At 39.8% G+C, this 23,590-nt stretch overlaps 1 protein-coding gene across 3 annotated transcripts in view; it reads right to left on the bottom strand.

The window, feature by feature from the left end:
• The window catches only part of camkk1a (calcium/calmodulin-dependent protein kinase kinase 1, alpha a), a 56,044-nt gene extending 32,725 nt beyond the window's left edge, over positions 1-23,319 (bottom strand). For 2 of the 3 annotated variants that reach the window (XM_072375403.1, XM_072375404.1), the window contains exons 1-2: positions 22,866-23,318; positions 2,005-2,458 (exon numbers count right to left, since the gene is read on the bottom strand). In XM_072375403.1, coding sequence (XP_072231504.1) covers positions 2,005-2,337 — 333 coding nt within the window. In that variant the 5' untranslated portion in view covers positions 2,338-2,458; positions 22,866-23,318. Of the gene's footprint in view, positions 1-2,004; positions 2,459-22,865 lie in introns of all 3 variants that reach the window. The other variant, XM_072375402.1, reaches the window with a different exon arrangement.
• Between the last annotated feature and the right edge of the window lie 271 nt (positions 23,320-23,590).

Genomic DNA, 23,590 nt, shown 5'->3' with positions numbered 1-23,590 from the left:
TCGTTTAATTTCTACTCTGTATTGTTCTTGCATACCCATACACATATTTAACACATTATAATTTATCTTGCACTGATAAAATCCCCCCATTTCCCTGGATTAACTTAATCCTAACTTTAATCCACCAAACACAAAATTCATTGTGTAAAAAATTGAACCCAGTTCCCACAGTGGGAGAAAATTATGTGTGCTTCGTGTGTACAAAACAGAGTAAAAAAAAACAGCAATAAATGCTGGGAACGAGAATGTAGAAACAGTTTTCCTCGTAGTTGCATGTAAGATTTCCCAAGATCCTTCCCAAAAGAGATTTGTTCTGTAATTCTTAATGATTTTCAGATGCCTTTAAATGTGCATATGCATTCCTCTTAGGTTTAAAAAATGACATACTGCAAGTAGTAACTGTTGCTCCCCCTTGCTTTACTGTGTCATACTGTAGATCCAGAAGTGAAATATAACCAACAAGTCCATTTTATGGCTCAGCATAAGAAAGATAGGAACTGACGCAATGACAGGTCTGCACATCTGTGGCAGCAGTCTGTTAAATTTATAGGAGCGCCGCATCCTGGCAGATCTCATGAATTCTTAATGTTCACTCTGAATTGGAAAAGGCAAGTGGAAAATTGAGATTCAGGGGTCATACACTGCCAGATGATACTGCTAATATATTTCCTGTTAGCATGAAATTATTTCCAAGTTAGCATGAAACAGATACTTAATACTACATGTTTGGAAATACATGTTTTCTATATGATACAAATAATGATCAATTGTAATGGTTATAAATAAAGCTAAGATATGTACTGCAGTTAGCACTGTAAAAGCCAGGGCTGGGTCTTGCCTTTGTGTAATACCATTACCATATTATTACGTCAAAATTATACAGTGAGTCAGTTTTGCGCTCAGCACCCAGACCACTATGCAACGAAGAAGAATCAAGGCTGCCCAGAGATTGAGATTTAGTTATATTTTATGACACTAACAGTGATTTTGAGGGCCGTAGACATTGTATGAATCAGTGAATGATAACTGATGCTCCGGTAAAGTGACAACTGCAGTGCTCTCAACACTGACAGTGAGACACACACATTACATTTCCCACAGTAGGAATAATGCTGACCAAGGAGTCCTATTATAGAATAAGGAAATTCTACTCCCATTTGAGGGAGCAGAAATGACATAACACATGATTTGACATGACAGTATGTGAACAAAAAGATGATCCTGAAGGTTAGTATGCAGGGCACATGCATACAATAGACAGCTTTGGTGCTGGTTGTAAAATCTATTTCATTTGGCTATATTTGTCTGTTTTACTTTTATTTTTTGTATGAGTAATTATGAGTAGGTATTTTTTAGGCAGCAAAAATAAACGGGAGAGTAAGTTGACCCATGTGACAAATGTTGAGCAGCTTCGTGGATGAACTTTGATGAAACTTCAGAGTCCTGCCACTGTCGAGCAGGATGGCCAGGAAATGAGCAAGCCTGTTATGGTTTGGCACTATTTTCTTGTCACACTACTGTCTGCTGCCCACTTAAGTTGACCCCTTCAATAATTACATAGTATACAAAAGGAACCTGCAAGATGCTACGGACATTATTAACAAAGAGGCAAGACTGCTTACATCAAGGCAAGATCTAAAAAAGATGCATGACTAAGATATGTTAAAATATAGATGCATAAACAAAGATATATTCAGTTTAATGCATCAAACTTGAAGGTTAGAGCTATGCAACACTGGGTTTGTTTGGCTACTCCTGGTGACGCAAAGAAAAGCTGCTCTCTGTCAGTTTGTGTCTCAGTCACACACCGAATGCTGAGATTCATGTTCCATGTTTTCCAATTAGAGGATTATACATAACAGACAGACAGGTCTACTGTTAATGTTAATGTAAGAGCATGCTTTTCTGTTCCGTTTGTACAGCATTGTTAATGCTTCTGCTGTGAAAGAAATTATTTAAGTAGACATTTACAATTACTGAACTATTACAAACTGACAGCCTCACCTGAGAGTCTGATATGGACACCCTTTTGGACTCAACTGTGGGCCTGCGAGCCACACGAGGTGAAGTGTGTGTGTAGCCTGCTCCAGAGCCTGATGACACGTAAGTGCCCCTCTCCTGAAGCGACAGCTTCCTCCCAGTCAGGTGAGGACGTGATAGTTGAGTCCTCTTGGCTTGAGTCTCCTCCCGCTTAGCCTTTCCGTTCTTAACGCCATTAGCAGCCGAGCCGTCAGAGTCTTTTGTCATCATGGCTGCCATGATGTCTGTAAGACTATTTGTCTGTATGGCAGCGTCAGGGTCCAGCCTCTCACATCCAGGGTCACTACTCATAGCCATGGCAGCTGGGGGGGTTGAGGTGGTGCAGGAGCAGGTGGTGGCGAGAGTAGCAGGGAGCACCTACCAGCATCAACGTGACCTGAGCCAGCCTGTGATGCTGATGTTCACCGTCTCCCCACAACTGGAAAGAAAAACAGAAAGAGGCTGTGAGCTCTTTGGGACACAAGAAGAGAAGCTGAACTAGCAGTGCATATTCACTTTTTGGTTCATTTTTTAGTTTTATTCACTCACTAAAATGTTCACTGTCTTGTAGCCATTATACGATAGAGACAGATGCACTTTTATTGTTTTAATATAGAGTAATGATGAAAAAGATATGCACACATCTTTAATGTTGCTGGGCATTTATAGCTAAACGTGATTAAAACACCAAAGTAAACCAGTGACTGGACTTAAATCAAGCAGCCTGATAGAAACAGGAAATGCCATCTCTCTGTTTGAGGGTGGCGTGGTGGGTTCAATTCAAATAAATGTCAGAAATAATAAAACCCAACCTGTTCATTGCAAAGCTAATTATGCTGTATCCCTTTGGTCATGGGTCACTGCAACTCAGTGATACTCATCAGGGCAGACAGACACAAATACATTTACACATCATAAAAACTGACTGTATTACATATGGCATAATACGTGCGCATATATCTAAACATTTCATGCGATTAGTTTGGTGCGCTTTCATCCTTTCATCTGTAATGAAATCAAGCGGAGGATTGCATCAGACAGGGATGATCAAATCTATCCAGTATATTTGGTTCAGGCTTTGTTCTATAAATTGAAGAAAACTGATGCAAAATGAGCTGACCAAGTCAATTTTTATCCAAACCCCCCATAGTAAAACAGTATTTATCTATATCCAGCACGAATCTATAGTGTTTTAATCTCAGAGGAGCCAACTGAATCTGTATTTGCATCTAGAAGAGATACAGTGAGAAGAGAGACAAAGGAGCCAAGGACGAGGTCTCTTCTGAGATGTTCAGTAAATGGGCCATGTTATGCTATTCTTGAAGTGTGTCATGAAGGGACCTCTTCATATTTAAAAATGACTGTGTCCCACTTTGACCAGGTGTGTCACAGTCATGCATTTGGACAGCCAAGGGTCAATACAAACAGCTCAATATCAAATTATAAAGCCAATCTAGTTCGTCACTTGGGTCTTTATTGCTTTTTCCAGTAAAGTCAAACTGGTACAGTGTTGTCAGAGAACCATTTGGGGAAAAAATTTGAAAATTGGGAATCCAGTTATTTTTCTTGTGCCTGTCTTTATCTATTCTATATATCAGTTGTTTTTTTTATTTATTTATTTTTTTAAATCTGGTCAATTTGAAGTGTCAAAGTCAAAGTCCTGACCTGAACCTGACTGAAATGCTGTGGTGGGACCTTAAGAGAACCGTGCATAAACCAATGCTGCAAAACTCAATAAAAAGAATCAATGTTGTAAAAAAGAATGTCTTCATACCTTGGAATTTGAAAAAGGGCATACCCTCCTTTTCATGGCTGTATATTAAACACCTGTAACTATGGCATAAGGAGCACAGCACAATAGAAAACAAAAAGACAATAATGACGCCACTAATAAAACCTGACAGTCATGCCAGTAGTAATGGAATGACTAATCTAAATAGTGGTGTTAAGGTGACAAAATGATTGGTCTCATCCATGACTCAATTTACAAATAGTCATGAGTTAAGGAATTAATACAGGTTTAATCACTTCACATGAACGTGATACTGTAAAGTGATTCCTGTGTCTCAGAACCACAGTTGCCTCTAGCACACACGCCAAACTTTGTCCCAATTCTATGAATTCTATGATTCTATTCAAATGATATAAATTGTGATTGCAGGAAAAACGTTTTAACAGCCAGTAGCAAGAGGAAACGCATTGTCTGAATCATGACTCATTTGAGGAAAACAAAGTGGAACTGTCATATTTTGCTAATTTTCATCACAACTAGTGATTATGTGTCTCCTGAAACTGGTTCTCTCCACTGCAGCACCATTCAGCCCCGCTGCATGTGTGAGCAATACCCTTGCAGCGGTGGGAGGCAGAGGAGAAGCAGTGGTCTGGTTATTAATTTTAGCTGCACTGCGACTTTTATTTGTTTACAGAAGCACACATTTCCATCATGAAGGATTTTTATTAGGATTAATACTTCATCTCCCAAGCCTTTTCATTTTTACAGCTTCCATCGGTAAATGTCTGAGATGAAACTAACCACTTTTTCCACCTCTGCGTAAAACAGCAGCGCTATATCATGACTACCCTACGGCCAGAGTAAGGTTCATACAAGGTATATCTCGTATGATCATCTTCCAGATTTGAATACTTGGAAGGTAGGAGCAATTTCCACAAGCAAAGATCCAATACACTATCCAGTCATTAAAAAACCTTTATGTTGTTATTGTATGCTTATGTAATAATTAAATTCTGATATATACATTAAAATCAAAGCGCTTCGTGTTGGATCAGCACTATTGTTAAGACCCACGATCGTTTGTTTTTGGAAGGGAGGCTCTGACTGATTATTGAATCTGGGATTCAGGAAGAGCAGTGTGGTTTTCACCCAGGGTGTGGAACAGTGGCTGCCCCTCGTCACCGATCCTGTTTCTGATTTTCATGGACAAGATCTTAAGTAGTAGATGGGGAGAGGAGGGTCTCTGGTTTGGGAGCCTCAGGGATGCATCCCTGCTTTTTGTGGACGATGTAGTTCTGTTGGCTTCCTTAAACCTTAAACCAGATGAGTGTGAAGTGGCCAGCATGAAAGTCAGCCCCTCCAAATCAAAGGCCATGATTCTCAATCAGAAAGGAGTGGAGTGCTACCTCCGGGTCAGATATAAGTGTCTTCCCCAAGCAGGGGAGTTCAAGTATCTCGAAACCTTGTTCACAAGAGATGGAGAGAACAACTGGGGTTCTGTCAGCTGTAACAAAGGCGCTGCAGCGATCTGTTGTTGTGAAGAGGGAGCTGACTTGAAAGGCAAACTTTTCAATTTACTGGTCCAACTTCGTGCCAACCCGCACCTTTGATCACATGGTCCAGGAAGTGACCGGTGAAATGAGTTTACTTCAGAGGATGGCTGGGCTCAGCCTTGTAGAGTGAGGAGCTAAACCATCCATGGTGAGCTTGGAGTAGAGCTGCTGCTTCCCCGCATTGACAGGAGTCAGCTGAGGTGTTTCGGGCATGGATGCCTCAAGGAGCGTGTCCAACTGGGAGGAGGCCCCGAGGCAGACCCAGAACATGCTGGAGGGATTATATATACCTCCCGGCTACCAGTCATATTTGTTGCTTTATACATTTTCTAACTATCAAACAATTTCCTTTCATTTCTTCTGTTGCCAAACTGCATGTAGCATTCTCTAAGGTAGCCAACATGGGCTTGTACATCTGAAATGAGACTGTCTTTATGGAAATATTTTTCCACAGCAATGTCTGCAATTTTGCTTTCTTTAATATTCAGATTCATCCACCTGAGAAAACGTTTATGCACTTGAAAGTGAAATCGCTTTTATTGCAGGATTGTGGAGTCATTAACTTTCTGCAATAATAGATCAATACCCTTCAGTCTCCTTTAATTCACTGCACATTAAAAATCAGGAAGGCAAATTCATTAAAATGTGAAATAACTAAGCTCAGCTGTAAGATGAAATCGTGACTTTAAAGGGTCTCATTGGTTTGCAAAATTTTACAGCCACTTTCTTTCTACCACTGGCTCCATGTCTTAGTGGCAACCAGTCCATCAACAAGAAACTGCACTTAGGAAAAGGCACATTTAAATATTTCAAGCTCATATAATTGCTGACAACAAACACAGGGAAACAATTGAGAATACTCAATTTGGAATATTGAGTTATTTCAATGCTGTCTTTCAGCTGCGATTCCATGAAAAGAAGCTTCAGCAGAGACAATTACAGTAAGAGGGGAGGATGGGCTATAGGATTGATGAACAAATTAATCCATTTTGTTTCCATTAGTAAACCACCACACCCCTAACCTGCCCTCATTTAGTCCCCCCATCATTTGACTGTGTCCCATCAGCACAGAGATATATCCAAGGCTGAAATCAAAATCAAATCCTTTATTCAAAGAATTTCTCGTCATCTGGCTCTTCATATAGAACAGTTCTACTTGTTTTTTATGTTTTGAATGACTTCCTCTGAGTGTCTTGACAAAGTGCAAAAAGCAGGATTGGTACATGTGCAGCTGAAGGCTGAATGCTACCTGCTTTATCCAAATCAAATGTCTGACCAGCTAGACCTGCTGTTTTATCTGAAAAATACAGCGTATAGCTGTTTAGCCGAAGAATTTAAGGAGATGTTGAGAGCAGTGGGCTGTGTGCTGAAAGCGTGTTCATCTTTTAGGCAGCACTGACTTTCTTTTACCGTTCTTTCATACTCAGTGTCAGCACCTTACTCAACACGTCTTTGTTCTTTGACTAACAACAAGTTACGTAGAAAATCTACGCTGCTGGCATTAAAATTATTTTAAAATTGTTTTTTGTTTTTGTTTTTTCCATAAAAACAGAAAAAAATGTTGCAAAGACAGGGTTTTCTGTGTTGTAAGATGTAAGGCAAAAGATCAAATGGTGTTACTGCTAAGCTGTGAACTTCTGATGTGGAACACTGTATTGATGAATAGTGCACACTGTGGCCACATGCCTGCGGTGTTTCAGATCAGACACAGTACAGTGTTTGAAGGCAACCACAGTGCCGTACAGGAAGATATCAACGTCCTTGATATCAAATAGACATCAAGAAACCTGCATAGACGAGCATTCATAAACCTAAGATGATATCCTTCAGAGGTCACTGATCCAGGTCTAAATATGATTGATTTAGTGATAACTCACCTGGGTGAATATATGAACATTTGCTGGGTGAAATCTTTTTAAAATTTTGCTTTTCTTTGTCTTCTATGATATAAATGGAAATTGGCAGGATTTGACGATGTAAAGATGTCATACTTTAGAAATGTCGCAGGAGAAAAAATGTTCTATTCTTATTTTTAACTGTAATCTCATGATTCATAGAGCAGATGAATCATTGTTGGAAAAAAAAACATTTGTTCTTGTACATTTGGGCACACAAGTGAGTTAGATGGAAGGAAAGAACATGGCTCGGCTTAAACTAAGTTCTCGTAAAGATTTCGGGAACTTAATTTGGCCCACACAGAGTTGTTAATGTTGGGAGACTTTTGTCTTCAAGCTTGGAGAATAAAGAATTACAGAAACAGTGTTTTTTTTAAACAACCTGGAATATAGAAAAAAGCACCAATCTCTCATGTTGAAATCCAATGTTTAGTTGACTTCTTTTGCGCCTGTAATAGATAAATAAGACTACCAGAGGGGTCTGTCTCCGGACATAAACAAAGATTGATATGTAATTTAAAAGATATTGAAAATAATCATTAAGAGAAGCAGTACTCCCGATGATGGTTGGAAAAGATAGTGAAACTGCCAAAGTAACACCGTAGTGTCGTTTCATACTTATTCTCATTTATATGTTCGTGGCCATTGATAGTTGATAGGTGCACTCTATTTGAACTCAGAAGTGGGAATTTCAGAGATCCCTATTAGGAAAAATCAACTAGAACGTCACCAGAAGTTGGATTTCTGACTCGTAAAGAGATAGAACCTTCAATAACCCTTACCTAAAAAAATCCAACATGGCTACCCTGTGCAAAAAAAATGGTGATAGCTGCAAAAATAAACTGTTTATTAGCATGTCTGTCAGTCTGTGTCTCATTAAATCAGTCACAAAATGTTCAAACCCAGTCTGTGAATATATTCCTGTGGTGTTTTAAATGTGCAAAACACATAACTTGCATTACTAATCTTAGCTAGCATGGTCAATGAGTAATCTAACTGGTTGTCTTAAAAGCGATCATTCCTAGCTCTGAGTTCCAATTACCGAGGCAAATGGAAAGCACCATTAATGTGCATGTCAGGAAGTCAAGCATAGAACTAGGGTGAAGGAAGTAGCTACAGGTTGGTGGATGGGTCCACAAAACCTTGACCATTAACATGGGAGACTCCTGTAGTGATGCCTTTTAACCATGACTGTTTCATATAACCGAAACCATATGTTTATCATTGTAACAACGACGGAATTCTCACATTGGTTCAAGTGAAAAAAAAATTGTTTATAAAGACAAGCCACGTTCTTTCAGGAAGGCTTACTATGTTCTCTTTATCAAGCAAACCTACTGTTTTTTATTTAATACATTTAGAGAGGACCCAGTACACAGCCAATAAGATAACCATACTCAAAACCAAGTAAATGTCAGCTCATTGAGAGCAATTACAGTCAGGAGGCCTTGTCTTATCTTGGTATCAAAAGTACGAGCTAGATTTGTGAGCTTTGATCCTTCCTGCACCAGAAAAAGCTGACTTATAAACATTTACAGTCCAACTCGACTCATGCATTCATCACACTTTTGGATCCTACATGTTGTTCACTGGTACTGTCTCGGTTTAAATGAAATATAAATATTAGGGCTGGAAGGACCACTATGGAAAGCTTCAACACAACCCTGTGCTACATTGGATATGCACAACATATCTCCAGTATTAACATTATCAAAAAATATTTAAAGCTAATTAAAGGACAAATTTCAAAATGACCGGGTGTCCAGATAAAGGGCATTATGGTCAATTAAGGTCATTTGTACAATTAAAATCTGCTTAACTCTTTGATCATTTAAGCATATTACTGTCACAGCTAATCATCAGGCCTAAGGCAGTTGTGCTGAAACTGCTGATCATCAAAAACTTACAATCTTTGTCTCGATTTATGACAACTCATTGTTCACAAACACACTGTTTAACAAGGATTCAGTGCTCAACATCCAATAATGATAAAAGAGTTGGTTGGGTGGATACATTGTTACTGCAGGGTTTTTCTGACTACAGACGCCACTATCACTTGCTCCTTACCTATATTTAATAAAAGGTCACAGGCCGAAACCAATAAATCAATCTAAATGCTTCTCAATATCAAATAAGAACTCTTTGGTTTTTCCTTCTTGTAGCTCTATTCTCGTCAGGCCCCACAGGTTGATCAGGTCATCCTCCCATTACCGTCTCCTGTCACTTTTCATCTTACTCAAACAAAAGTATAGGTCACATTAACTGCAAAGGAAAATCAAACATAGCAATAGGAAGGGTGGAAAACCCAGCAGGAGCATCCACTGGCTGCTGAGGGATGATTTAAAAAGACCAGAGAATAGCTTTCGTGTGCATACACTTACATACCTGCTCACTCACACACAACCACAAACACTGAAAGAGAATGCATTTAATCCCCCGATAAACATAAAAGCACAGTGGGATCAGCTTTTCTTATGCCCCTCCTGTTTTACCTAACAGTTGATGACAATTATGCCTCATCATCATTGACTGAGTGAGCCTCATTCATATGGAGCAGAGTAAACAACATCTTAATTGAGACAAACTCTCAGATCAATGAATGTTGCTGAATATATTTAAGGTCACAACTAACTTATTCTCAGAGGCAACATGTACAGAATGACAAAATCAGATAATCAGGACATCACACCATCAGTTGTAGGAAGCAGACCAATTCAGAAAGGCATCTCTAGTTCATTTTTATTCATTCTGACCCCATTGTGGCAGTAAATAAAAAGTCAGGGGGAATTATTAAAACAGATTACAATTCATCCAGGGAGCAAATAAAGGCAGACACATTCAACTGTGTGTAGTGTCAGGACTAAAAGTGTGTTTATACACAAAGGCAGAAGAGTGCATACATATTCTTACTAAATTCATAAAGCTGTTTGCATATATGGTTCTCTTTTATAAATATCAATCATCCTGAAACTATATGCTACAGCACAAATCTGAATTCCAGTCCCATTTTAAACCATTAATGTCTGCATACACTCCCCCCTAATTTCCCATTTGCAAAAATCAAAAAGAAAAATCAAAAAGACGATGAAAGAAGGAGGAGTGTGTTTTACTGACTGACTGTCTTATTTGTTAATATTTGCAATATTAGAGGCAGAAAATGCAGCTCCCCAGCAGCTACCCAGCATGATGGAGCCTCCACTATGCTGTACTGTAGGTGTCGGCTTCTTTCTCTTCTGTGTTTCCTTTTATCATCTATACACTAACTGGTGTACTGTTTTGCCAAGGTAAGCCAGTTAAGCCTGAAGCTCTTCAAATGCTATCCATGTCTCATATTTCAAACTTCTGACTTTAATACCTATTGTGAAAGTGTTTCATTTAATTTATCCTGGCTACATGAGATGAGCAGGACCATGTGACCTCACATGTGGACCATGGTCTCTTTCATGAGACTCTGCATCTTCGTATTTGGTCAGTGAGTCTCAAAAGATTAGTGTCAGCGAGATAATATTATTGTCTGGATGTCGACAGGTCACACCTATGTTGAAACCGTAATCGTAAATTGAAATTTTTTTTAAGCTTTAAGACCAATTTGAAAGACATCAAGAAGGACTGGGTTTGGGTTTCTGTGACATTTTTTTGTTAGGGTTAGGGTAAGGTCAGTGTAACCTGAAGTTAAGTGACTTTTTGTTCCGGCTTCACATCTGTTTGCCCAGCATTTCCACTGCTGTTACTGTTATTTTGAGTAAACAAATATACACTATGCATACAAGACAGCATACTGTGAACATGTGAAAACCAACAACCACTGGGAATGAAAACATAATTGAAATACTTTCCTTTAGAAAACACTTTCCACTGTGTTTATCGGTCACAGACTAATCCCTGGAACTCTTTAATTCAATCCTCAGGATTAGCAGACAACTGTATGAGGCACAGCTAGCTGTAGCTATAAACATGTTAAATACATCCTTGTGCAGCCAATCAGTGTGATGTGATAGCAGAAGCAGGCAGCCCTCCCCAGGCTAGATGCTGGACACAGTCCACGAGCAGTGATCAATCTGACTGGACAGAAATATACTCTTGGACAATCCCAAATAAATCCAGGGCCACCCTCTCTGAGCTTGGCTGCCTCACACAATAATAAGCCCAGGATTACACAGGATGTAGGAGTGCAAACTGGCAAGTTGGATGAGCCAATTATTCCTCCTCTGCTCACTGTGACAATGTCCAGCATGGCTGACCTTGCTGGAATCCAAGAAATGTCACCTGACAAGGGTCCTTCTGACAAGGACGGACCAGTCTTTTATCATAAATTCCCCCTCCACACCACCTCCACACCCACCCTGACAGATAAAAATCAGTCTGCAGATGTGTGCTTCATGAGACTTACTCACTACATATTTTATGTAGGGTATACCTTGAGACTCCACCCTCTCTCCATGTGATACTGCTGGGGCTGGCCAGTGGCTAACTGATAAGACTCTGAGTTGATAATTTATTTTTAGAAGCAGTTGGTACATAGAGACACAATACACGCCATCTCTCATTAACCCTGGAAATTCTCCTCCAGAACTTGCAACATCACGATGCTTAAAACCTGCGATGATATGAACCCACAGAGGGTTAATCTGTAGCTGTGCAAAATGAGAAGCCATCCATCTTTTCTCGTGGGACTGACACTCTAAATCCTTCAGAGAGAAAGAATACCCTATTGATCTTAATCGCTTCTCATCGGTGGTAGAAACCTGTAGGCTGTTTGATCAGTCCTGATGCACAGAGGATGGTGCTGACTGCATCTTACTGTCATCTACTTGATGAAGTGCCCAGAAAGCTGTGACTTGCAGCCAGTAAACAAATCCAGCTTCCACTACACTCTAGTTTTTGAAACACTTCTGCCTTCTGGAACAGGAATTTATAGTGGTTCACTATGCACTAGCTGAACAGAAATATTCTTCTCACATAGGCAAAGATGTTTTACCCTTAGTGCATCTTGAATAAGAATGGTGTTTATGCTAATGTAATCCAACTGTCTGTGCGTCTGTGCGAAGTCCTACAGGTGAAGATTACAGTATGGGTATTCAAAATGGCACCATGGTAATATTGGCCTTTTCGAACTGTGGATAATGATCTAATGAACACAATTAGCTTAATAATTACCCTTTGTTATGGCCAGTTATAACCAGTTACTCCAGTGATCTGGTTAGGCCCTTGATGTTAGTCACATGTAATAATTAATATGCTGCTGGTGTGCTCCATCCTGAAAGGTGTTTCAGAGAATCATCACTGCAAATGAAACTACACTCTTCACAGTTGTAAGACTTTTTTTTTTTAAACTCCCATCTCTTTAGAGCAGGTCTGTTAAAAAAACTAAATGAACCTAAAAACATGTGGTTGTCCTTTATCTTAGGAAAGGTCACAGACAAATGACTATGGAAGCATTGCCATTAGCAAGCTGCTGCTATCACAGTAAAAGGAATGTTTATCCCAGTCGTCCTTTGATGACTCATCTAAATAATGTAAAAAAAACAGCTGTATGTGTTTTTCCATGAACCTGTGCTTATTGTTATCACATAAGACAAAGGTTTTAGTTGGCATAAACATCCTCACAACTGCTCATGTAAAATGTCATAGTAGCAGTGAGTTAATCCTGGCCTGTAACAGCAGCAAGAGAAAAACCTTCCAATCAGTGTGGTCAAAATTCGACTCTAATTCCAGCTTTGCCTCATTTGTCAAGCTCTTCAGTCTTGACCACAGGCTTAGCAGATTTTAGCTTTTGCCTCTAAGCTGGGCAAAGATGAACCAGACAACGATTAGAGTTTCAAAGCTGTGCCATAGATAAGGTGATAGGCTTCCTTTGCTATTGTATCGCGAAAGTGGAGAGCAATGATTTGAAAATTTGAATTTCTATTGTATGTTAATATACACTTAGAATTGCGTGTTTTCACTAAATTGTGAAAAAAGATGGAACTTTGGAGCATGTGCAGAGCACCTAGGCCCATTTCATCTTCAGCAAATACATACAGGAGTGATTTGATCCCAAACAACATTACCTGGGCGTGTTAGTCCAGTTTTTAGAAGCTAGTTTTTACACGATTTCAGTCAGACCAACATGTTTATATGCATTTTAGGTGCAGTTTTGGTTGGACTAACAATCATTCCTTTTCCTCTGCTGTAAACATGTTTACTGTCACAAAAACACTAAATCTATTCGTTAATGTTGGCTACTTTTGTCAGTTAGACTACTGAATGCTACCTTGTTGGTCAGATATGATCTAACCATTAGATGCGGTTGAAATTCAGGAAATGCAGTTTAAATTACTTTCTCTGGGGAAGGACTCCAACAAATTCCTTTATTTTAAAATATTTCAGATTTATTCAAATATGCAAGTTTCAAGTTTTTTTTCCAAAGTTTTTACGTGATATTTTGCGGAGTTGTGTGTTTGAAAAGTTACAAGTCAATAAAATGTATTCCAAGTGACATAAATGCAGAAATCAAGAGGGAAAAGCAGACATTCTGAGCAACGCTTTATTTTACAGAACATGCTCTGTTCCAACGCTGGATTCAGTATGTTTATGTTGTGTTTAACATAACAGTAAAGGTGGCATGGAGGTTTCTGTAGGTGTGTTAAAGGTAGCTGGTTAGTGACTTTCATCATTATGAATATCCAATAACTTGGTCACTCATCCTCATCCGAAAACTCCAGCTATTGATTTCCACCCCTGATCTGTAGAAACACACCGACTTCCTGCTGTCAAATCTTTTGTTTCCACGCTTAAAAACATCTGACTTCTAGTCTATTTCCACTGGTTATATTGATGTAATCAGTGAGTGTGTTTTATTTAAAAAAAAAAACAACAACTTGGTGCTTTTTCCATATTAGACCTCCAATCTTACTCAGAAGAATCTAACTACTCAAATCTTCCTTGTTGAAATCTGAGAACCTACCACTGTCACACAACACCACTGATCAGTTAACTGAGAATCTGAAAAAAAAAAAGGATAAAAATGACAAAATTAAGAAATATTTTTTGGTATCCAATTCCCCAGTCACTTAGGTTCAGCCATCATGTCTAAACACGTGCCTTCTTCATTCGTTATTGCTGCATAATTATTTTAAGAGCCACAACAATAACCGTCATGTGTTCCAGGGAATAACAATCTAGTACACAACATTCATTTTTTTCCACTTAAGAAGGTTATTGACTAATGTTCCCAGAATATTCTCAGCCCTGACATGCCAGTTATTTTCGCTCTAAGGCACAAATGCCATCTCTCATAAAATACAAGAATATCAGCCCACTGAGCTGCAAGGCTCCATATCTCCCTCTGCTAGCAACGATTGCTGAAACATTAAAGAATCTCTCCTTCTCTCCACCATGGTGAAAGATACAAAGAGAAATTTTGATGCATGCGCCCAGGGAGGCCAAGGTTGAGCGATCTGCAGAACTGGAATGGATTTGAGGAAAGGTTTGCTCACTAAAAAGGCCGCTTTCTCAAAAGGAGAACAAGAGTGTCAGGGTCAGATTCTGTTTTTCACTCCTCCAGAATTTCATCAAAAAGACAACAGGCTCATCCACACAGAAGAACAATTTTACTGAGCTATAGCAAGAACGAGTAAGCTGAAACAGTAAAGCCAGTGATATAGATAAGCTGAAGAAAGGGCAACTTTGAGCAGAGGCTTATGCTCCTTTGCTTCACCTGAACTCATTGAAGTCATAAGCATGTCTTTGGAGCCATGACAGCCGATTCCTCTCCCTGCAACTGTTACACTGCTATGCGATAGCAGATGATCTGCCAAAGCCTACAACACCACTGTAGGACCGGTGTTGTACAAGTTCACACTTCACTTAAACAAGTTCAAAGTTAAGCTCATATTTGAAATTTTGAGCCAAGTTCACAGTCCCAGAATTAACCAGTCCAGGTTCATTTCTCACTTTTTAATGAGTTTCTCTTAATTATCGGCCTCATCTCGTACATACTGCTGGTGAGTGCTTTGAAGAACTGGAATATGGGCATCATGGCTACCTGAACACATGTAGCCACATCTTTTATTTTATCAGTTTAATTATTAACCCTCCAAATATTCAAAATCAAACTGTGATGAAAAAAGTCACATAGTGCATAGCTTACTTTATGTGATCATTTTCACACACCGATGAAAGCTAGCAGAGACTCAGTTATAGAGGCTTCACATTCAACATTCCACAAACACAGAGTAACTTCAGCAACAAGGGGGGGGGGGGGGGGGGGGGGGGGGTGCAACATCAAAACATCCGGCGAAAACAAAATGCCATTCTCCTAAAAAAAAAAAAAAAAAAAAAAAAAACAGACCAGTAACTATATATGACAAACTCTGGTGTGGGAGCATGACAGCAGATAAAAATCATACATGGTGGCAGGTGCACAGGAAACTGTCTGTATCAAGGCCAAAACAAACAATCAACTTACATTTCAGTTGTTCTCTTCTGACTTTCTGCTGTGCAAAGTCTTTTACTAAATCCTTCAGATTTAGCTTAAGCTTAAACGGTCATGTCACTCCTTCATAGTTCTCTTTTCAATTCACATTCACCAGTTTAAAAAAAAAAACCTCATTCGGTTCAAAATTAACAGAAAATATGAGTAGAGCTCATGAAGGTGCCCATTTTCATGCGTTCATGCGCAGCACTCAGCAACCCACATCATCAGGAGGCAGGCACTTTGAAAACTTCAGTATTCATTTGCGATTTCCTGTTTTAAACAGTATTGAAAACAGTCATCTGTTTAATCTGCTGGAATAGATTAAATCAGGGCTGAATGTTATGGGGGCAAGAAGAAAAAGGGATCAGCAATGTTATTACAATTCATCCCAAGAGGGTGATGAACGTCTCAACCAATTTTCAATCCATCCCCTAGTTGTTTAGCTTTTTCCACTCCAAACCATAAGTTCCTGGTGAGTCATTAGTTGTTTTTTTTATCCACAGGTGGCAATGAATTTAAAGGAGAATCCATATTTTTCAGATTATGCCAAAGTGTTGAAGTGACAAACAGACCAGCAGTGCCTCCCTCTGGGCCACACAGCTTGGATTACGAACCATGATCAAAACCAAAGAATGAAATACTGAATTTGAATAAATATAACAGATGCAATATAGCCCTTTCAAAATTGTAGTCTGCATTTTCAGAATAAATGTACTGTTTATAAATCCCGGATAATTCCATCTCTGCGAAGTCTTAATTGGATGGTCATGGAAAATAATCTTTTTTTTTTTCTAAATATATAGAGAAGAGTGTAACAGACACCCTGTGTTCTGTGCACCGCAAAGCTAGTCCACAAGTCCACCCATGTATCGCTGGAATAAGATGTAAACAAAGAGAGTAACCATCTGTTAATGCATATCTCATTACTCCTGTATGTATCACATAACTGTTGCATGTAGGTTGCTTGGCAAATGCATCTGTTAGTGTGTGGGCATTTGCTTTAAAATCAAAGAAATATGCATATACTATTTTTAATTGTGTGCAAGCTTAAGTCCTTACTTTTCTGCACATTGTTGGCCTTTCTGGAAGGAAAAGAAATGAGGCTGAGGTGTGGAACTAAGGGCTAAACTGCAGGGAAGCTGGGCTGTAGCTCTCTAATATACCCAAAGGGGCACATTGTGACAAGTCGCCACAGAGGAACAGATGTTGCCAGAGTTTTAGGAAGAGTTTTGAAGGCACACAGACAAGCCTCGAGAGGATGGACAGAAACTCAACTAGCCATCATTTACTGTGGTTAGCTCAGCTGCCATGAGTAAACAACAGCAGGTTCGGCAAGACTTGCAAAGAAAAACAATTCAAAGACATTCGAGAGCTGATTGTTGTGTTTAAGAGACTGAAAAAAACAACATCTTTTACAAAAATGACGATGCCAAACGTAATGTAGCATTGAAAAAGGATTTAAATGGATTTTTCAGAAGAAAATTCAAACACACTTTTACCATCTTATAGTTCAGACACGGGGTCCTTATTAAACAGGTTCTGATGAAATTACCAGGTGCTGGCTGGCTCCCTGTGGGCATCTCATGCATGCTGGTGCCTCCCATTCATGGGCTAATGAGAAAAGGGGAGAGGTGCAAATGGGGTGGAGTGCAGTCTAGCACTTGGCTGGGGTTAGCTGAGGGATAGGAGGTCCCTGCCATTTGTGCTGGTCAGGTTGTGTGCCTTGCACAGAATTAACTAATGAGGAGCTGTAAATGTATTCATTTATTCGCTCTCTACAAACACCCCCAAAAAAAACTTCTACCTGATACTTCTTGTTGTACTTGATGTTTCTTTTAGTGTGGTTGACATTTAAAATTCTTATTTTGCTTGTGATCCAAAAGGTACAGTTGTGAAAGGTAATATTCAGTCACAGCAGGATGCCCACTTCCCTGTGACTTTACCTGCATTTCTTTACATGCCAATTTCAACTAATGCCACTCAAAGTTGCAGGAGATTCCCTCCTTTGGGGCCATCTAGTTGATTCATTTGACAGGTTTGAGTGAATATTTTGGCCAGTCAGAGTATTTCTAACATTTAACAACATCCTCATTCATAAGCACATGTTTGTCAGCTCATAATACTAATTTGTCACATGCTGTTTTGAGGGAGGATTTTTTTCTGAATTGTACCATGCATCATCAAAAGATATGAGTCACTATGACATGTGCTACCAATGAGAAGGCGTAATTTGTGTCCATATAAACTAAATTTATGGGTTGCACATTGTCTCGGTCCTTCTGTGAGTGTATCTCTTTTGCTGAGAAAAGAGTCGGTGTGAGAAAGACATGCAGTACAAGTCAAGACACAGTGGTGGGGTGATTAGCATCGTCGCCTCACAGCAACTTGGTTCCTGGTTCAAATCCCAGCTGTATGGAGTTTGTATGTTCTCCCAGTGTATGAGTGGGTTCTCTCTATTCTGGCTACATCCCAAAAACACACACGTCAGGTTAATAAATTGACCCTTGGAGTGAGTGTGAGCATGGATGGTTGTGGGTCTGTGATGGACTGGCAAACCATGCAGGAAACCCTGCCTCTTGCCCAATGACAGCTGCAACCCTGAGTTGGATTAAAGGGGCATAGAAAATGAATGGATGGACTTCGCCAATTTAGAATTGATATGAAATCAATAAATGCGTAAAGTCAGCTCAATGCAAATGCGTTCAGGTAAAGCAGGTACATTCTCCAATATTCTCAACTATGTTCACCCTTGAGCATGTTTGAGAGTTAACATTGGTCTATTAAACCCTGGGATGCTGTTAAGACAGTGTAAATAAAAGTTTAGTAGATATGGAGTCTTTACACAGACAGTTGTTTCAAAGTCTTTGAAACTACAACACACCAAGCCAACATTTGCTAACATCTTAGCTAATGTATAAATATGTAGTCTCGAGATGGCAAATGTTCTGGCTTCAGTGGTGCTGTTCTGTGGATACATGAGAAGCTAGTGGCAGACAGAGATGAGTGACTCTGAATGACTGATTTCATTTGGAGCAGCAGGTTTTTGCAGATGTGGATTATAACACTGGGCAGCAAGAGTGACCTGATTTCTGAGTACTTACTCATGCTTATGCAGCCATAACTATAACATGTCAATCTATCCGGTGCTTTCTGAGATATTTCTGTTTGGACCAATATGGCAGACTGAATGACATCACCATCCCTGGATGGCTGGAGAAAAAGGGTAGTCAAAACCCGATTTCCTGATTTATTCAGTCCATTACAAGGCTATGGACCAAAGTACATATAATGCAATATTTTCCATAATGCTAATGGGAAACATGTTTTTTTTTTAAATATCTTTTCTTTTTTTAAATGGAGTGAAACCAGAACAATTCTTACGTTTATAATGAGGGTTTTTCACGATGTCTTATGGGAGAAATGATAAAATATGATTGTTGGAAGAATCACAAGACAGCTTTACAGGCTGCATTTCTTTGAATGTTGCTCATGCAAGAAAGTGTAGAATTACGTTATTTCCATTCCTTTCATCAACAATGATCCAGTGTTGTGCTGTCACCTAATCAGATTTACACATGGTTATCGAGGACAAAATAATTCGAAGTAGCAACATTCATCAACATGATTCATATGCGTGTGACCACAGCTGACCAATGTTTTTATAGTCCTCACATCTGCTTGTTGTCATCGGCTGATGCAGCCCAAAAACACCCCCAAAACAGTAAACTACGACAAAATTAGGAAAATACAAGCAGAAGGCTGCGTCTTTAGAGAGAAATGCACGACCATGAACGCCTATCAGGTCATAAAACAGTATTGAAATTTCTTTAATATGCGCCTACATGTTGTGTTAGTATAAGAATAGCATACCATTAAAGATGATTGAGTAAAGAGAAAAGGAAGTTGCCATAGTAACTGTAAAAAGGCAACTAGATTAGCTGATAAAGAGAAGATCGACGAGGCCTAACGTCTGCCATTAATACAATATGAAGTGGGATAAATAACTAAACACTAGCTGGAGTTTGTCTATCTGGTGGCAAAGCTAATTCAGAGCAAAAACTTTTGAAAAAAAATGTAAAGTCATAAATTTGCATGAGGTTTATTTTCATTAACAGGTTTGGAGTGAATAAACTGTGTGGCCGTAAACTGTCGTGATGTTGGTGGTATGGGCTGTATTCAACTTAAACTTTAAGGAAGAAGACAATCAAAACCAGCCTCCTTGACAAGTCTTCAGGAATACTTTTAACTGGCTATGTTGAGTTTATTCATTCAAATTGGCAGGTTTTTGTAGTAAGACACCACAATAATAATAAGACATTATTCTGTAAATTAATCAACTGAAAAAATCCTTTTCAGTTGCTGGTGACATCACAATGACATCTGGTTTACTTTCCTTGGGACTGAAAAGCCCAAGGGCCTTACAGGCCTTAAAGGCTTTAACAGAGTGAATAGTATGGTTACTAAACTTGGTGAATGTAATTCTATAACAAAAATGTTGTTTGTTTGATTTATTTTTTTTTTTTTAAATATGGTGCAATTCAATTCAAGTTACTAATGCATCAGTGCTTCTTTAATTATTAACAGACAAGGGAAATGCTTCAATGGGTAAGTGAAACAATGCATAAAACAGAACAGCACACAAGGAAATAAATTTTACATCTCCTTGTCATGATGTAGAGCTTCCCTGTTATTTTGTTAACTTGTTATGTCGGTCTGCCCCGCAGCTCATTACATTGGAATTCTGCAGACATGCCAGGTGAGCTTCCAGGAGCTAAAGGCTGATTCCATAGAAGAGGCCACCGCTGACATAACTTAAACAGTAATAAGAACTGCAATTTTTTTTCTCCCTCCTCCGAGACTTCAAGTAGTTTTCTTTACCTTTGAAACCAGAACTGCACTACTCGAGTCTCCAGACGAGAATGCAGGCTTCGGTTGTTCCGTTACAGGCTCTCTACCATATTGTTTGTGCTCTCTTTTAAACTCATCATTTAAAATAGGTCTTCAAGGTTGATGTATAGGGTAAAAAAGGTGTGTGAAACTGAGCCTTCTGCTCTAGAAATAGGCTTCTTTTGATTATCAAAGCCTAAAATCCCACTAATGCCTCACAGTGTCAGGACAAGGTCAGTTACAGACTGTCATTGTCATCCCGGTTCAAGTTGAACACCTGTAAATCCATCTTAGGGGATAGCTTCATTCTCAAACACAAAGATGCTTGAAGTTCATACCTCCCAGTGATGATCTCTTCTGCATCAAGCTATTACACATCAAACAGAGTCTTTTAGTTTGATTATATCAAAGAAAGGCAATCTATGATAATTGCATGTAGCTCTGCAGAGAAGTCATGATCAGTCAGTTGATATGATGACCAAAAATGAAAATGATTGCAACAAATAACGCTGCAGGATAAAGCTACAGTGTTCACCAGCCAGCACAGGGAAAGTTAGGTTGATGTGTTTTATATGTGTGTGTGTGTGTGTAAATGGCTGAACATGGCTGAATGGTCAACTAGACTAGAAAGGTCTAATATAAGTACAGTCCATTTTTATTTAGCTATGACTGACATGATACAAACAAACATTCATCAGGCCTGCATGTAAAAGTTTTTGGGACATCTATTAAAAATAAGAAGAAAAAACAGCCAATCAAGTAATTGCATTATGCACATGGGAAACACCTACACACACACACACACAAAACGTGCAGTTCCAATTTCTTTCTCCGTGACACTTGTGCAAGTGATTTCCCAGAGGAGCTGACGGACCTGCGAGCTATTGACATGTTCTCATTTGTAGCAGAAGGGCTGTAGCTCTGTAATGGTTATACAAGGCCACATTCACAGCAGGGTCACAACCATCAGCACATTCAGCAAAAAATAAAAATAAGAAGAAAACTAATACCACATAAGCAAGTTCTGGCAGCGTAGCTTCCGTGTCTGTCAATTTCTCGTTCTCTTTGCACAGAAATGGCCAAACCACTGTTGTGCAGCAATTCTCAGGAATTGTCCTCAGAAGGACAAATTGCAAGCCAGACACTTGCTGCTGGTTTGTGCAGATTGGAGAAACATTTAATCTTCCTGCTAGTCCTCACACAAACCATGCTGTGCCACGTCTCTTACCTCCATTTCTGGCATTTAATGGCCATAAAGCTGCATGCAAAACATCAAACCAGCCTAAAAGAGGGAAGTCGAGCAGCCCAGCAACAACACTCATAAATGTTGTCACTGTTGCGACACCGCTTCTGGGCAAATCGGCTGAACTCATTTTACACACTAACCTAAGGGCTTTTAAATCATCATTCTGCTAACATCAGATAGAAATGTGCCACACTCTGCTGGTTTGGCTGGTCTGAGGTGAAGAACAGACATTTCTGTCATTTTATTTGGAAGTCATCATTCGTGCGACTTGAAAAAGAAAAGAAAATGGAAGAATACAGCCCCATGCCTTACGATTAAGTCATTCAATAACCTGTCAACTGCCTCAAACCACACCACTTCAGATAGCTATGAAGTCTTGTCTTGTCTTAAGAGGACAGAGCAATAAAAAAGCCATGCAGAAATAAATGCTTTTGTTTTGTGGTTTTTAAATAGTGACAGCCTTTGAGCTGCATGGGATCAGTTCTCAGCACAGCTCTTATCACAGCAACTGCACACCAATTACTGTCCAGAGGCTCCAGAATATTTTAATTATAGGTTCAATCAGTAAATCATTTCAGCCCAGCGTTTTGCCAAGCGTCTTCATTTACACCCAGCATATGCTCACAGCCTCTTAGGTCAGAATGAGGAAAGCTGTTTTCAAACCTGACAGCAGTGTGTGACCACACTGCAGTCTGGACAATAATCCAGAAAAGGGCCGCAAATTATCAGGAATTCGCAAATACATCAGTTCAATTCTCTAAAATATGTCCTATGATGGAGACGAGGCAGTATCATCTAATACCAGGTGCATGACACAGATCGGTTGCTCAGCATGCAACCTCCGGCTACACAGTGCGGAGTGGTTACAATCAAGCGCAACAAACTGCAGAGCATCCAATCTCCTTCTGTACCCGCCAGCGAGCGATTCACTAAAACATCAATAAAACACGCTCAAGCAAGCACGTGCGATAAGATCCATCTGCATTGCACAAGGGCACACTTTACTCCCACAAACACGAAAAGCCCAGAACAATAAATGCAACATAAATTAGATGATCGTAAAAGTTCAACTTACCCAAACGAGCTCTGGAGCGTGCCCCGGAGGGATGTCCCGTCTGGATGCGCGATGCGTGCCTGCTTTTACTCTGTCCACAGCCGATTGTTCAGCAGCAGTGCCGTGTAGCAGACAGACTGGCACACAGGCTCCTGAGCTAGGTGTGTGGCAGGATCAGCTGCTGACCTGATATATGTCCCATGTTTCACACCCTCTCTTCCGGAAAGCACAGACAGAGCAGCGCACACTCCCCTTCACAGTGTATTTGTGAAGCCACGGAGTGGACGCACACCCAGCCCTGACGCTGTCACCGCAATGTGCCCACAGCAGCAGGAAGGCTGCACACAAACACTTTAACACACTCCGACTGCTTTGTCGTACGTCGACAGGCTCACGGATCCCTACAACTTTTATTATTCGACAAGGACCGAATCCATGGGTCCTAAAATCCGCCTGGTTCGCGCAGGATTCTCACCGTGCCTGGGTTCGCTTTGAGCTGCACCGTTCGCGGCGCATGACGACACAGCTTAGTTTCTTTAATGGACCTTTACACGTGCTCTGAATATTATAAGAGGCTATAAAACCGCACGTGCCACATGTGGAATATTTTCCATTGCGCCTCCATTAAAGGGTGGACAGTGCGTTTAGTGCAACTAGCGCCTCTACTGGCCACATTTCAGCTTCTCTCCAAAAACTACAAATTCCAAAGAAGATTTCTGTTATCTGTTCATATATTTCCATAAGCA

The sequence above is a fragment of the Leuresthes tenuis genome, unplaced genomic scaffold, assembly GCF_036924035.1.
Source record: "Leuresthes tenuis unplaced genomic scaffold, fLeuTen1.0.hap1 SCAF_21, whole genome shotgun sequence".
Lineage (NCBI taxonomy): Eukaryota > Metazoa > Chordata > Actinopteri > Atheriniformes > Atherinopsidae > Leuresthes > Leuresthes tenuis.
The sequence above is the reverse complement of the archived record's forward strand: the minus strand, read 5'-3'. Positions and strand labels throughout refer to the sequence as shown.